Below are 16,564 nucleotides of genomic sequence, written 5' to 3'. Positions count from 1 at the left end.
TGGGGTAGTAATCAGAAGTTCTCAGTTTAAATCACACCATGGTAAATCTGAATTCAGTGTATCAGGTAATTTGGCAGCTGTCAAGCTGGTTGATTTTTTTTTAATGCATTTGGGCAACTTAGGTTGGGCAATAAATTAGCACTGGCTGCAAATAAATCATTGCAGAGTGCTTCATCTCAGTGAAGGGACTGCTGCCACTTTCTGTACAAGAAAATGTGATGAGTGTCAAGTGAATTTGTTGAACGGTGAATGTTGGCCTGAGATGCCTGAACAAGCAGATCTCAACTGAATGATGGAACCTCAGACAATGCAGCACTCCCTCAGCACTGCACTGTGCTGGAGTGGAGTATTGGAACACTTAGTTATAAAATTATTGGACACTGGAGAAAAAGGCTGTTTGGATGATTCTTGACTGTCAATCAATCAGGTAATGACGATTCTGTTCACTTTGGCTGTATGAAGAAATGTACCGGGAGAAGACTCGTCAGGTGACCAATAGCAAGAGTGCGGGGGCAGGGCAGTTAGAGGCAGGAAGTCATGTGATTAAACCTCTAGGAATGATGTCCAACCAGCATTGACAACCCGTAGCTCATTTCCAAGACCACCCATTCTTACCCTGGAGCGAGGTTGGTTGCCTGCCTGGTTCCAGTCCATGCTTCTGCTGCCTGGGGTGCAGTGAATCTCAAAGGACCAACTGGTGGCTTTGCAAAAGGGATGGCTAGGTAGTTAAAGACAGGTTTGGAAGTCCCCTTCACAGACACCTTCTTCCCCTCCAGCAGCCCATACTTTGTAGCAACGACTGGAGGATCTTCCTTGGCTTCTGAAAAAAAAATGACACATCAATGGCACAGATTTCAGTTTCTGAACCACATGACTGCCTTTCTTTTTCAGTTATTTATTACTAGGTTCATTGCTCAATGGGTAGCGATCTTGCTTCTGAGTCAGTAAGATCGTAAGTTGAAGTCCCACTCCAGAGACTTGAGCACATAATCTAGGATGACACTCCCGTGCAGTACTGAAGGAGTGCTGCACTGTCGGAGGTGCTTTCTTTATGATGATACGTTAAACCGAGGCGCTCTAAGGTGAATGTAAAAGATCAGACGACCACTATTTTGAAGAAGACCAGCAGAAGTTCCCTAGTATCCTGGACAAAACTTATTCCTCAATCAACATCACTAAAAACGATTATCTGGTCATTTATCTCATTGCAGTTTCTGGGATCTTGCTGTGCACAAGTTGGCTGCTGTGTTTCCTACATCACAACAGTGACTAAACTTCAAATATACTTAATTGGCTGTTAAATGCTTTGGGATGCCCTGAGGCTGTGAAGGGCACTATATAAATGCAATTTCTTCCTTTCTTTTTCTCACCTCTTTTTCGGTCTATTTCTTCCAACCTCTGCTGCCTGTTTATCTCCAATCCTTCCGTCTGATAAACCCAAAACATCCAAAAATATACTCAAAACATCATAACCTGCCTTTTCTTTTCACAGATACTGAGTAGCTTGCTGATTACGTACACCATTTTCTATTCTTATTTCAGTTTTCCAGCATTTGCAGCTGTTCTCTTGGGAATGAGACTCAGCTGTTGTCTTCTCAATAAACATTACCTTTGAACAAAGGGAAAATAACTTGGGAATAGTCCAGGAACATGCAGATTGGACTCTGCTCTTTTTGGAAGAAATAGGGTAAAGGGCCAAATGACAATCTCTTCCAATACTTCAGCAGCGAGAGGTCTGTCAGAGAACTACAGATGTACGGAATAGGAAATATTCTGAATAACTAAATATTGGGAAGACCAAAGCCATCGTCACAAACTCCATTCCCACTGACTCCATCCCTGTCTGGCGTGTGAGGCTGCAACAGACTGTCCGCAACTTTTGTGTTATGTTTGACCCCAAGCTGACTGCTGATCACACAGCCGCACCATCACTAAGACCATCTATTTCACCCTCCGTAACATCGCCCGACTTCGCCCTGTCTCAGCTGATCTGCTGCGGAAATACTCATCCATATCTTCACGACCTCTAGACTTGACTATTCCAATCCTCCCCACGCCGGCTTCCAATTTTCCACCTGACATAAACTTGAGCTCATCCAAAATGCTTCAGCAGGGTTCCTGACTTGCACCAAACTCTATTCACCCATCACTCTGGCTACCAGACCAGCAATGCATTTAGTTAAAAAATTCTCATCCTTGTTTCCAACCCTCTCGATGGCCTTTCCCCCACTCCCCATCTCTCACCTCCTCCAGCCCTATAACCCCTCCGTTCTCTGCGCTGCTCCAATTCCGGCCTCTTCCGCATCCCTGATTTTAATGGCTCCACCATTGGTGGCTGTGCCTTCAGCTGTCAGGCCCTAAGCTCTAGAATTCCCTCCCTAAGCCTCCTCACTTCTCCCTCCTTTTTAAGATGCTCTTTAAAACCTACCTCTTCCATTGAGCTTTTGGTCACCTGTCCGAATATCTCCTCATGTTGCCGAGTATCAAATTTTGTTTGACAATCGCTCCTGTGCAGCACCTTGGGACATTTTAGTAAATTAAAGGTGCCATATAAATATAAGGCATTGTTGCTGTTGTAGACAGTCTAAAAGGGCTCAACAGAAGTAAGGCCATAGGGATCTGTGCATTTATCTCTGAAGGCTACAAGAGACTAGGGAAGAGATCTGTGGGAGTCACAAGAGACTGGGAGGTCCCTGTAGATCGGAACCTAGCTGGTGTAGTGACCATATTCAAACACAGGGGGCAGAACAGACACAGGCAACTACAGACCCATTAGTTTAGTTTAGTTTAGTTTAGTTTAGAGATACAGCACTGAAACAGGCCCTTCGGCCCACAAAGAAGCTGCATTTGTATAGCGTCCTTCACAGCCTTAAAGACATCTCACAATGTTTCACAGCCAATTAAGTATTGTAATGTATGAAACCCAACAGCCAATTTGTGCACAGCAAGCTCCCACAAACAGCAATATTAATGTGTATTAGAGGTGCTGATTGAGGGGTCAATATTGACCCTGCTCTTCTTCAAAACAGTGGCCACAGGAACGTTTATGTCCAGCACAGGGGGTGGACGGGGCCTCATCTTACCATCTCATCTGAAAGACAGTACCTTCAACGGTGCAGCACCCCCTCAGTATTGGCACTAATTTAATAATTAATCTGCACTGAGAAACGTGATACTCGGCAGGATGGTGGAATTAGGGGAGACAGATCTGCAGTTAGAGCTGAGCTGAACAGAATATGTAAATGGGAAGCACAACAGCAAGTGTAAGGTTCTGCAGATGGGAAATATAAATATGCAACACAAGTACTTCATGAATGGCACTGAAATAGGTAAGGATGAAGATGAAATGTACCGAAGCATCTCAGTCTCAACACTAAACATGTAAAACCAATACAGAGCAGCCATCAGCATGTTGAATTACATGGCCAGAACAGTAGAATACAAGTCAGAGGACGTCACATACACACTGTACAGAGCGCTGGTCAGTCCATACCTTGAGCACTGAGTCCAGTCCTGATCAGACCCACCTTGAGCACTGAATTATAGAACAGTTACAGCACAGAAGGAGGCCATTCGGACCATCGTACCCATGCTGACTCTCTACAAGAGTAGTGCAGCTAGTCCCACTCCCCTGCCCTTTCCCTGCAGCCCTGCAATTTTCATTTAATCTTCAGATAATTATCCAATTTCCTTTTGAAAGCCACAATTGAATCTGCCTCCACCACACTCTCAGGCAGTGCATTCCAGATCCTAACCACTCATTGTGTAAAAGAGAATGTTCTCATGTCAACTTTGGTTCTATTGTCCTTCACTTTAAATCTGTGTCCTTTTGTTCTTGACCCTGCTGCCAAAGGAAACAATTTTTCTCTCTACTTTGTCTACACCCTCATGATTTTGAACACCTCGATCAAATCTCCTCTCAATCATGTCTTCCCTAAAGAGAACACCACCAGCTTCTCCAAATCCATCCTCATCCCTGGAATCATTCCCAGAAATCTTTTCTGCAGCCTCTCTAACGCCTTCACATCCTTCCTAAAGGATGGTACCGACTGGACACAATACTCCAACTGAGGCCAAACCATTTTTTTTTATATAAAAGGTTCATCATAATCTCTTTTCCTTTGTACTCTATGCTTCTATTCATAAAGCCCAGGATCCTGTACGTTGTTTTACCCACTTTCTCATCCTGGCCCAGCCACCTTCAACAATTTCTCTCTCTGCTCCTGCACCCCCTTAGAATTGTATCCTTTATTTTATTTTGCCTTTCCTCGTTCTTCCTACCAAAACGTATCACCTCACATTTCTCTGAATTAAATTTCATCTGCTACGTGTCCGCCCATTCCACCAGCCTGTGTCCTCTTGAAATCAATCATTCTCTTCCTCACAGTTCATAATACTTCCAAGTTATGTCATCTGTACATTTTGAATTTATGTCCTGTACACCCAAGTCCAAGTCATTAATATTGATCAAGAATAGCAGTGATCCTAGTACTGACCATTGGGGAACCCCACTGTCTACCTTCCTCCAGTCCAAAAAGAATAGCAGTGATCCTAGTACAGACCCTTGGGGAACCCCACTGTCTCCCTTCCTCCAGTCCAAAAAGAATAGCAGTGATCCTAGTACAGACCCTTGAGGAACCCCACTGTCTACCTTCCTCCAGTCCAAAAAGAATAGCAGTGATCCTAGTACAGACCCTTGGGGAACCCCACTGTCTACCTTCCTCCAGTCCAAAAAGAATAGCAGTGGTCCTAGTACTGACCCTTGGGGAACCCCACTGTCTACCTTCCTCCAGTCCAAAAAGAATAGCAGTGATCCTAGTACAGACCCTTGAGGAACCCCACTGTCTACCTTCCTCCAGTCCAAAAAGAATAGCAGTGGTCCTAGTACAGACCCTTGAGGAACCCCACTGTCTACCTTCCTCCAGTCCAAAAAGAATAGCAGTGATCCTAGTACTGAGCCTTGGGGAACCCCACTGTCTACCTTCCTCCAGTCCAAAAAGAATAGCAGTGGTCCTAGTACAGACCCTTGGGGAACCCCACTGTCTACCTTCCTCCAGTCCAAAAAGCAACCGTTCACCACGACTCTCTGTTTCCTGTCACTCAGGCAAATTTTTATCTATCACCATCATTGGCAATTCCTTGCGTCAAGGTTGATCTTCCTTGCAGATAGCAGGGTGGAAGTGAGATGTCAGTGTTGGCTGTGGGTTTGCAAATGGCTTATGAACCCCCATCTTAGCCTTGCAGGTTCACCGACAGTGAGAACATCGGTTGTCGGAAGGTTTTTTACTTTTAACACTTCTCGCTGTGTGTGTCCGACCCAGACCTGGCCCGACTCGGACCCGGGCCAACCCAACCCGAGCCTGAAAGCCGGACCCGGAACAGCGGTCCGATCCGATGCGACCCGACCCCGACACATGTCGTCGGGTCCCTTCGGGTTGGGTAGCTGGCCTTTACAGGACATACCGGGGCAATTTTCCACATTGCTGGGTAGATGCCAGAGTTGTACCTGTATACAAACAGCTTGGCTCGGGGCACAGCAAATTCTGGAACTCAGGTCTTCAGTACTATACTGCCAGACCTGTTGAGAATTTCCAGCATTTCTTGTTTATTTGCAAGCTGGAGTTGGATGTGGCTGGGGAGAGGGATCGTTTAACTTTACAGCTGTAGCCCACCACCGACCACAGCTTTGAACAGTCAGTTCCCGACCCTATCGCTTACCTGTTGCAGAAAGCAGCGCCAGAACTGCGCTCAGCGCAATCAACATTCGCTCCAATTTGCACATCGTTAACACAAAGCAATAACCCAGAGTGAATGCAGCGTCTCTCGGCCCCACATTAAGTACGAGTTCGCCTTTAGGGAATGTGCTGCAATTAACAGTTCTCTACCCGAACCAGAGTCAGTACCTGTGGAGACTGGAAGTTTGGTGCGGAAATTTGGAGACGGTCCCAAAAGCCAACAATTCACTAACATTGCACAAGAGGTGGTAAACGAGACGGAAGGAAATGCCTTAAAGGGTCAGAAACTGGAACCAGTCTATTCAAAGCCCTGCACAGAATCTCCTCACCTCATAGACTTTGGACCAGAGGGAGTTTAGCTGAGGACAGATTGTGATTCTCTTCATTACCTGCACCCATTCACACACAAGTTTTTCTCTCACCTTGGGCAGTGTGAATCACATGCCAGGTTTGTGACCTAGGGAAGAAACACTTGATTTGTGTGGCCTTGCTCGTCTGCTTCTGAGGCAAGTTTTAGTTCAAGAGCTGAGAACTGCAGCTAAGCTCCCAGTGTTAATAGGGAAATGTGTACACAAATTTCTGACCCATCGTTCATTTGTGTCAGTCGCCACAGATTGGGCTGCAGGTCAGACCAAGTGTAAGGTGCAAACTACTGGTAGGAAAGAATATAAATAAAAACCGAAAATGCAGGCAATACTCAGCAGGTCTGGCAGCATCATGGAGTTCGAAATTAAAGGGAGTTATGGAGTTTTTTTTCACCCAGAGGGTGTTGAGGATCTGGAACTCTGTCTGAATGGGTGGATGAGGCAGAAACCCTCATTGCCCTTAAAAAATACTTGGATATGCATCTGGAAGTGCTGTAACCTGCAAGGGCTCCGGACCGAGAGCTGGAAAGTAGGATGAGGCTGGATCGCTCTTATTCGCTGGCGATGACCTTGCCTCAGAACTGGTCAAAGTTAGAGATTAGCAGTTTTTTAAGGACATACTGGTGATAATACTGTCTGAATATGAATTAACATACCGCTGTGGATGTAAATAGTTTAGTATACATCATCACAGGCAAGTGCTGCAAGCTAACATGTGATAGAGTAATTGGAGCAGTGTTCGTCAGCAGTAAAGGCCTGCTCGGGTATAAAATTGAAACCCAACCCTTCCTGATCCAACCAGATCCATCCAACCTGGGCCCAAGTCCTTCAGTTTTTTTCAACACCCAACACGACCTGACCTGACTACCATAATAAAGTTAATAACATCAAACAGGTTATTGTGCTCTACCTTGTCCAAATGTTGTGATCCTGTTAATCCATTCCTGCAGCAGGCTATTCCTGTAGAATCGGCAGATGGAGTTGGGAACCTGAGCTTGATCTCATCACCAGGAACCAACGGCACGCGCCCTCGCCCTCCTTTCACACATGAGCATCCATCGTGCACTGTGGTGTAGAATCACTTTTGGATGTATGGAAGCTACAGCATGAGCGCAATGATGTCATAGAGACGTTCACTCGCTCATTGCAGAGTGCAGAGTCCGGACTGCACGTTTCCCACCTTGGCCTGAATGTTCAATTGCAGATTACTTCCCAGAGCAAGGCAGCATTGTGTCCATGTCCAGCACGACCCGTCCCGAGCCCGAATGCTGGACTCAGAAGAGCGACCCGACCCAACCCGAGCTGAACCCGACACGAACCCGACCCAACCCGAGCCGAACCCGACCCAACCCGAGCCGACCCCGACCCAACCCGAGCCGAACCCGACCCAACCCGAGCCGAACCCGACCCAACCCGAGCCGACCCCGACCCAACCCGAGCCGAACCCGACCCAACCCGAGCCGACCCCGACCCAACCCGAGCCGAACCCGACCCAACCCGAGCCGAACCCGACCCAACCCGAGCCGAACCCGACCCAACCCGAGCTGAACCCAATACGTGTTGTCGGGTCTGGGCGGGTTCGGTAGCCACGCTTTAGTCAGCAGTAAAGGCCTGCTCGGGTATGAAATTGACACCCGACCTGGGCCCGATCCCGACCACATCCAACCCAAACCCGACCCAGGCTCAAGTCCTTTGATTTTCTTCCCACACCCGACCTGACTACCGTAATAAAGTTAATTATATCAAACATACCTTGTCCAAATATTGTGATCCTCCGTTCCAGCAGCAGGCTATTCCTGCAGTATCATGCAGATGTTCCCTCCCTAAGCAAGGCAGCACTGTGTCCACGTCCAGCCCAACCCGCCCCGAGCCTGAATGCCGAATCCGGAAGAGAGACCCGACCCGAACCAGACTCATGTCGTCGGGTCTGCTCGGCTTCAGGTTGGGTAGCCATGCTTTACTCAGCAGGTAGCAGGTGTATTAAAGAACACTTCAATAATTCTGTTATTCTGTCATAAATAACCCTTCATTGAACTTACCGGTAGCGTTCAGTGCTTGGTGCGATTGTGTTGAGAACCCAATAAGACAACAATACTGAGGCAAACAGCAGAGAGGGGAGGGAAGAACAAAAGGGAAGGTCTGTGACAGGGTGAAAGGCAAAAAAGATTAAATGGCAAGAGGGATGTTGGCGCAAAGGAGGCCGAAGACAGTGAGGTCGGAGTGGGAGTGGGATGGAAAATAAGATGACAAGTGACCAGAAGCTCATGGTCAGGCTTGTAGAATTAATGCAGGTGTTCAGCAAAGTGGTCATCCAATCTGCATTTGGTCTCCCCAGTGTAGAGGAGACCACATTGTGAGCAGTGAATACAGTATAACAAACTGAAAGAAGTATAAATGCATAAATCATTGGTTATGTCACAACTTGAATACTGTGTGCAGTTCTGGTCACCCCATTACAGAAAGGAGGTAATTGCATTCCGTTCAAAAACAAAAACTTGTCCAGAAAGACCCATCCTTGGCTCACTCAGGAAGTTAAGGAGAGTTTTAGACTAAAAGAAGAGGCTTACAATGTTGTGAAAAACAGTAGCAAGTCTGAGGATTAGGAGTGCTTTAGAAACCAGCAAAGGGCCACCAAAAAGTTGATTAAAAAGGAAAAAACTAGCCAGGAATATTGAAACAGATTGTAAGAGCTTTTATAAGTACATAAAAACGAAGAGAGTAGCTAAAGTAGACGTAAAGGCAGAGACAGGAGAAATCATCATGGGGAATGAGGAAATGGCAGAGGCATTGAACAAATATTTTGTGTCTGTCTTCACAGTAGAAGACACAAGTTCCATATCAGAAATAGGCAGTAACCTCGGGGCTAAAAAGAGTGAGGAAATTAAGAATGTTGATATCAGTCGAGAAAAAGTATTGGAGAAACTTGAGGGACTAAAATGTGACAAGTCCCCGGGACCAGATGGCCTACACCCAAGGGTCCTAAAAGATAGTGGATGCACTGGCTATGATTTTCCAGAATTCCTTTGATTCAGGAATGGTCCCGTCAGATTGGAAGTTGGCAAATGTTACGCCACTTTTCAAGAAAGGAGGTAGAGAGAAAACAGGGAACTATAGTCCAGTTAGCCTAACATCAGTCATTGGGAAGATGCTGGAAACTATTATTAAAGTCTTAACATTGCACTTGGAAAAGCAAAGTATGATTAGAGCAAGTCAGCATGGTTTTACTGAAGGGAGATGCTGTTTGACAAATTTATTCGAGTTTTTTGAGGATGTAACTAGTAGGGTAGATAAAGGGGAACCAGTAGATGTAGTATACCTGGAATTTCAAAAGGCATTCGATACAGTGCCACACAAAAGATTAATAGTCAAGGTAAGGACTCATGGTGTTGGGGGTAATATCTTTGGCCTCCTTGTCTCGGGAGACAATGGGTAAGCGCCTGGAGGTGGTCAGTGGTTTGTGAAGCAGCGCCTGGAGTGGCTATAAAGGCCAATTCTAGAGTGACAGACTCTTCCACAGGTGCGACAGATAAAATTGCTTGTCGGGGCTGTTACAGTTGGCTCGCCCCTTGCGCCTCTGTCTTTTTTCCTGCCAACTGCTAAGTCTCTTCGACTCGCCACACTTTAGCCCCGCCTTTATGGCTGCCCGCCAGCTCTGGCGAACGCTGGCAACTGACTCCCACGACTTGTGATCAATGTCACAGGACTTCATGTCGTGTTTGTAGACGTCTTTAAAGTGGAGACATCGACGGCCGGTGGGTCTGATACCAGTGACAAGCTCGCTGTACAATGTGTCCTTGGGGATCCTGCCATCTTCCATGCGGCTCACATGGCCAAGCCATTTCAAGCGCCATTGGCTCAGTAGGGTGTAAATGCTGGGGATGTTGGCCGCCTCGAGGACTTCTGTGTTGGAGATACGGTCCTGCCACCTGATGCCAAGGATTCTCCGGAGGCAGCGAAGATGGAATGAATTGAGACGTCGTTCTTGGCTGACATACGTTGTCCAGGCTTCGCTGCCATAGGGCAAGGTACTGAGGACACAGGCCTGATACACTCGGACTTTTGGGTTCCATGTCAATGCGCCATTTTCCCATACGCTCTTGGCCAGTCTGGACATAGCAGTGGAAGCCTTTCCCATGCACTTGTTGATTTCTGCATTGAGAGACAGGTTACTGGTGATAGTTGAGCCTAGGTAGGTGAACTCTTGAACCACTTCCAGAGCGTGGTCGCCAATATTGATGGATGGAACATTTCTGACGTTCTGTCCCATGATGTTCGTTTTCTTGAGGCTGATGGTTAGGCCAAATTTGTTGCAGGCAACCGCAATCCTGTCGATGAGTCACTGCAGACACTCTTCAGTGTGAAATAAAAGCAATAAATGCTGGAACCACTCAGCAGGTCTGGCAGCATCTGTAGAAAGAGAAGCAGAGTTAACGTTTCGGGTCAGTGACCCTTCTTTGAAACTCTTCAGTGTGAGATGTTAGATTTAGATTTAGAAATACAGCACTGAAACAGGCCCTTCGGCCCACCGAGTCTGTGCCGACCATTAACCACCCATATATACTATTCCTACTCTAATCCCATATTCCTACCACATCCTCACCTGTCCCTATAATCCCCTACCACCTACCTATACTAGGGGCAATTTATAATGGCCAATTTACCTATCAACCTGCAAGTCTTTTGGCTGTGGGAGGAAACCGGAGCACCCGGAGGAAACCCATGCAGACACAGGGAGAACTTGCAAACTCCACACAGGCAGTACCCAGAATTGAACCCGGGTCGCTGGAGCTGTGAGGCTGCGGTGCTAACCACTGCGCCACTGTGCCTCCCCATCAGCATCGTCAGCAAAGAGGAGTTCTCTGATGAGGACTTCCCGTACTTCGGTCTTTGCTTTTAGACGGGCAAGCTTGAACAACCTGCCACCTGATCTTGTGTGGAGGAAAATTCCTTCTTCTGAGGACTTGAACGCATGTGAAAGCAGCAGGAAGAAAAAGATCCCAAACAGTGTAGGTGCGAGAACACAGCCCTGTTTCACGCCACTCAGGATAGGAAAGGGGTCTGATGAGGCTGGAATTGTGCCTTTCATATTGTCATGGAATGAGGTGATGATACTTAGTAGCTTTGGTGGACATCGGATCTTTTCCAGTAGTCTGAAGAGACCACGTCTGCTGACGAGGTCAAAGTCTTTGGTGAGATCAATGAAAGCAATGTAGAGGGGCATCTGTTGTTCACGGCATTTCTCCTGTAGCTGGCGAAGGGAGAACAGCATGTCAATGGTGGATCTCTGGGCTTGAAAGGCACACTGTGCCTCAGGGTAGACACGCTCAGCCAGCTTCTGGAGCCTGTTTAAAGCGACTCGAGCGAAGACTTTCCCCACTATGCTGAGCAGGGAGATTCCACGGTAGTTGTTGCAGTACCGCGGTCACCCTTGTTCTTATAGAGGGTGATGATATTGGCATCGCGCATGTCCTGTGGTACTGCTCCCTCGTCCCAGCACAGGCAAAGCAGTTCGTAGATTGCTGAAAGTATAGCAGGCTAGGCACTCTTGATTATTTCAGGGGTAATGCCGTCCTTCCCAGGGGCTTTTCCGCTGACTAGAGAATCAATGGCATCACTGAGTTCCAATTTTGATGGCTGTACGTCCATCTCATCCATGACTGGCAGAGACTGGGCTGCATTGAGGGCGGTCTCAGTGACAACATTCTCCCTGGAGTACAGTTCCAGGTAGTGCTCAACCCAGCGGTCCATTTGCTTGCGTTGGTCAGTGATTGTGTCCTCTGATTTAGATTTGAGGGGGGGGCGATCTTCTTGATGGTTGGCCCAAAAGCTCTCTTAATGCCATCATACATTCCTCTGATGTTTCAGGTGTCAGAGGCCAGCTGAACATGACTGCATAGGTGTTGCCAGTAGTCATTTGCACAGCGCCTGGCTGTTCTTTGTGCAGCGCTTCTGGCTGCTTTAAGTGCTACGGATGTTAACTCGTTGGGGGCTTTCTTGTAGTTCAGCAGTGCAATGCGCTTAGAGGCTATGACAGGTTCCAGCTCTTCAAAATGAGACTGAAACCAGTCTGCATTCCGCTTCACACGTTTGCCATAGGTGGTCACTGCTGAGTCATAGATGGCTTCTCTGATGTGGGCCCACTTGGTCTCTGCATCCACTGTAGGAGTGTTTTGAAGGGCTTTTTCAAGTGAATTTAGAAACTTATGTAACAGCTGTGGATGAGAAATTCTACTAGTGTTGATGCGTGGTCAGCCCTTCTGCTTGGAGTGCTTCTTTGGTTTGAGGCTAACCTTGCTGCACACCAGGGAGTGGTCAGTGTCACAGTCTGCACTGTGGAAGCTGCGTGTGATTTGAACACCGTTTAAAGAGGCTCACCTTGTGACGATGAGGTCCAGCTGGTCCAAACAACGTGATCTTGGGTGCCTCCAAGAAACCTGGTGACAGAGTTTAGTGTGAAAGAACGAGTTGGTGATGCAGAGGTTATGATAGGTACACAACTCAAGCAGTCTCTGTCCATTCTCATTCATCCTTCCAATGCCATAGCGCCCAAGGCAGGAGGGCCATGAGTCATGGTCGGCCCAAGCCCTGGCATTAAAGTCCCCCAGCAGGAACAGGTGTTCAGTGTTGGGGATGCTACTAATGATATTATGGAGTTCCACGTAGAACTGGTCTTTAGCTTCAGGTGGAGAGCAGAGTGTTGGAGCATAGATGCTGAGTAGGTGTACTGGACCAGAGGCAGTGAACAATCGGATGGACAGTATGCGTTCCGAGCCATTTGAGGGTGGCTCTATCATGCTGAGCAAAGAGTTTCTGATGGCGAAGCCCACTCCATGCTGTCTTGGTTCTTCAGGATCCCTACCCTGCCAGAAGAAGGTGTAGTCTTGCTATATATATTAGCATATATATATAATATATATATATACATATTAGGTAATATATTAGCATGGATAGAGGATTGGTTAACAGACAGGAAGCAGAGAGTGAGCATAATTGGGGCATTTTCAAGTTGGCAGGCAGTGAATAGTGAGGTGCCGCATGGATCAGTGCTGGGGCCTCAGATATTTACACTCTATATTAATGACTCAAATGAAGAGACAGAGAGTAAGGTAAGCTGCGGGGAGGATGCAGAGAGGCTGCAAAGAGATATAGACTGGTTAAATGAGTGGGCAACAAGATGGCAAATGGAGTATAATGTAGGGAAGTGTGAAGTTGTTCACTTTGGTCGTAAAAATGAAAAAGCAGAATATTTTTTAAAAGGTGTGAAACTGGTAAGTGTTGATGTTCAGAGAGACTTGGCGGTACTTGTACAAGGAATGTACAAAGTTAACATGCAGGTGCAGCAGGTTATTAGGAAGGCAAATGGCATGTTGGTCTTTATTGCAAGGGGATTGGAGTACAGGAATAAAGAAGTCTTACTAAAATTGTACAGGGCTTTGGTGAGACCACACCTGGAATACTGTGTGCAATTTTGGTCTCCACATTTAAGAAAGGATATAGTTGTACTGGAGGCAGTGCAGCGAAGATTTACTAAATTGGTCCCTGAAATGAGGGGGTTGTCCGATGATGAGAAGCTGAGTAAATTGGGACTATATTCTCTGGAGTTCAGAAGAATGAGAGGCGATCTAATTGAGACATACAAGATTCTGAAAGGGCTTAATAGGGTAGAAGCTGAGAGATTGTTCCCACTGGTCAGGGAATCTAGAACACGGGGACACAGTCTCAGGATAAGGGTCAACCATTCAGGACTGAGATGAGGAGTGAAAATTGCAAGGCTGGATTGCATCTATTTTAATGCAAGGAGTCTTACTAGTAAGGCAGATGAATTGAGGGTGTTGATTAGCACATGGGATTATGATATTATTGCTATCACAGAGACATGGTTGAGGGAGGGACAAGACTGGCAGCTCGATATTCCAGGGTATAGAATCTTCAGGCATGACAGGGGAGGGGATAAAAGAGGAGGTGGCATTGCACTGTTAATCAAGGAGTCAATTACTGCAGTAAGGAGGGATGATATCTTAGAAGGTTCCTCAAATGAGGCCATATGGGTAGAACTTAAAAACAAAAAGGGGGCAATCACTTGGCTGGGAGTGTACGACAGCCTTCCGAACAGTCAGGAAGAGATAGAGGAACAGATATGTATGCAAATCTCAGAGAGGTGTAAAAATAATAGGGTAATAACAGTAGGGGATTTCAACTTCCCTAATATCAACTGGGATAGTCTTAGTGCAAAAGGCTTAAAGGGGGCAGAATTCTTCAAATGCAAACAAGAGAGCTTTTTGAGCCAGCACATAGAAAGTCCTACAAGAGAAGGGGCAGTACTGGACCTAATCCTAGGGAATGAAGCCGGTCAAGTGGTAGAAGTGTCGGGGGGGGGGGGGGGGGGGGGGGAGCATTTCGGGGATAGTGACCATAACTCTAAGATTTAAGGTAGTTATGGAAAAGAACAAAGACGGGCCGGAAATAAAGGTAATAAATTGGGGGAAGGTCGATTTCAATTTGATAAAACAGGATCCGACCAAAGTGGACTGGGAGCAGCTACTTGCAGGAAAGTCGACATTAGATCAGTGGGAATCATTCAAAGAGGAAATAGTGAGAGTTCAGAGCCAACATGTACCCGTTAAGGTGAAGGGTAGGACCAACAAGTCCAGAGAACCCTGGATGTCAAGGGATATGGAGGATTGGATAAGGTAAAAAAAGGAGGCTTATGGCAGATTCAGAGTTCTGAAAACAGCAGAGGCCCTAGAGGAGTATAGAAAGTGCAGGGGGGTACTTAAAAAAAATAATTAGGAGAGCGAAGAGGGGACATGAAAGAACACTGGCAGGCAAGATAAAGGAAAATCCTAAGGCATTTTCTAAGTATATTAAGGGCAAGAGGATAACAAGGGAAAGAGTAGGGCCCATTAGGGACCAAATTGGCCATCTTTGTGTGGAGCCAGAGGACATAGATGAGGTTTTAAATGATTATTTTTCATCGGTGTTCACTAGGGAGAAGGATGATGTAGATGTAGAGCTCAGGGAAAGGGATTGTGATATTTTTGAACATATTAGCATTGAAAGGGAGGAAGTAGTAGCTGTTTTAGCGGGCTTAAAAGTGGATGGATCCCCAGGCCCAGATGAGATGTATCCCAGGCTGTTATGCGAGGCAAGGGAGGAGATAGCAGGGGCTTTGACACAAATTTTCAAATCCTCTCTGGCCACAGGAGAGGTGCCAGAGGACTGGAGGACAGTGAATGTGGCACCATTATTCAAGAAGGGTATCAGGGATAAACCAGGTAATTACAGGCTGGTGGGTCTAACATCAGTGGTTGGGAAACTATTGGAAAAAATTCTGAGGGACAGGATTAATCTCCACTTGGAGAGGCAGGGATTAATCAAGGATAGTCAGCATGGCTTTGTCAGGGGGAGATCGTGTCTAACTAACTTGATTGAATTTTTTGAGGTGACTAGATGTGTAGATGAGGGTAAAGCAGTTTATGTAGTCTACATGGACTTCAGTAAGGCTTTTGATAAGGTCTCGCATGGGAGATTGGTTAAGAAGGTAAAAGCCCATGGGATCCAGAGCAATTTGGCAAATTGGATCCAAACTTGGATTAGTGGCAGGAGGCAGAGGGTGATGGTCGAGAGTTGATTTTGCGAGTGGAAGCCTGTGACCAGTGGTGTACCACAGGGATCAGTGCTGGGCCCCTTGCTGTTTGTAGTGTACATTAATGATTTAGACGTGAATATAGGAGGTATGATCAGTAAGTTCACAGATGACACGAAAATTGGTGGTGTCGTAAATAGCGAGGAGGAAAGCCTTAGATTACAGGACAATATAGATGGGCTGGTAAGATGGGCGGAGCAGTGGCAAATGGAATTTAATCCTGAGAAGTGTGAGGTGATGCATTTTGGGAGGAATAACAAGACAAGGGAATATACAATGGATGGTAGGACCCTAGGAAATACAGAATGTCAGAGGTACCTTGGTGTACTTGTCCATAGATCACTAAAGGCAGAAGCACAGGTAGATAGGTGGTTAGGAAGGCATATGAGATACATGCCTTTATTAGCTGAGGCAAGAATATAACAGCAGGGAGGTTATGATGGAGCTGTATAAAATGCGAGTTAGCTGCTGGAGTGCTTTGTATAGTTCTGGGCATCACACTATAGGAAGGATGTGATTGCACTGGAGAGGGTGCAGAGGAGATTCACCAGGATGTTTCCTGGGCTGGAGCATTTCAGCTATGAAGAGAGACTGGATAGGCTCGGGTTGTTTTCCTTGGAGCAGAGAAGGCTGTGGGGAGACATGATTGAGGTATACAAAATTATGAGGGGTGTTGATAGGTTAGATAGGAAAAAACTTTTTCCCTTAGCAGAGGGGTCAATAACCAGGGGGCATAGATTTAGGGTAAGAGATAGGAGGTTTAGAGGGGACTTGAGGAAAAAAATTTTCACCCAGAGGGTGGTTGGAATCTGGAACAC

The 16,564-nt window shown here is 46.5% G+C and overlaps 1 protein-coding gene across 2 annotated transcripts in view; it reads right to left on the bottom strand.

Annotated features, from left to right (window-relative positions):
- Positions 1-5,985, bottom strand: part of LOC137378701 (fatty acyl-CoA hydrolase precursor, medium chain-like) — a 65,601-nt gene extending 59,616 nt beyond the window's left edge. The window contains exons 1-2 of one of the 2 annotated variants that reach the window (XM_068049049.1): positions 5,904-5,985; positions 616-820 (exon numbers count right to left, since the gene is read on the bottom strand). In XM_068049049.1, coding sequence (XP_067905150.1) covers positions 616-820; positions 5,904-5,970 — 272 coding nt within the window. In that variant the 5' untranslated portion in view covers positions 5,971-5,985. Of the gene's footprint in view, positions 1-615; positions 821-5,718 lie in introns of both variants that reach the window. The other variant, XM_068049050.1, reaches the window with a different exon arrangement.
- Positions 5,986-16,564: the final 10,579 nt, after the last annotated feature.

Source organism: Heterodontus francisci, chromosome 17 (genome assembly GCF_036365525.1).
Source record: "Heterodontus francisci isolate sHetFra1 chromosome 17, sHetFra1.hap1, whole genome shotgun sequence".
Taxonomy (NCBI): domain Eukaryota; kingdom Metazoa; phylum Chordata; class Chondrichthyes; order Heterodontiformes; family Heterodontidae; genus Heterodontus; species Heterodontus francisci.
Note: the sequence above shows the minus strand (reverse complement) of the source record. Positions and strands in the feature narration are given on the sequence as shown.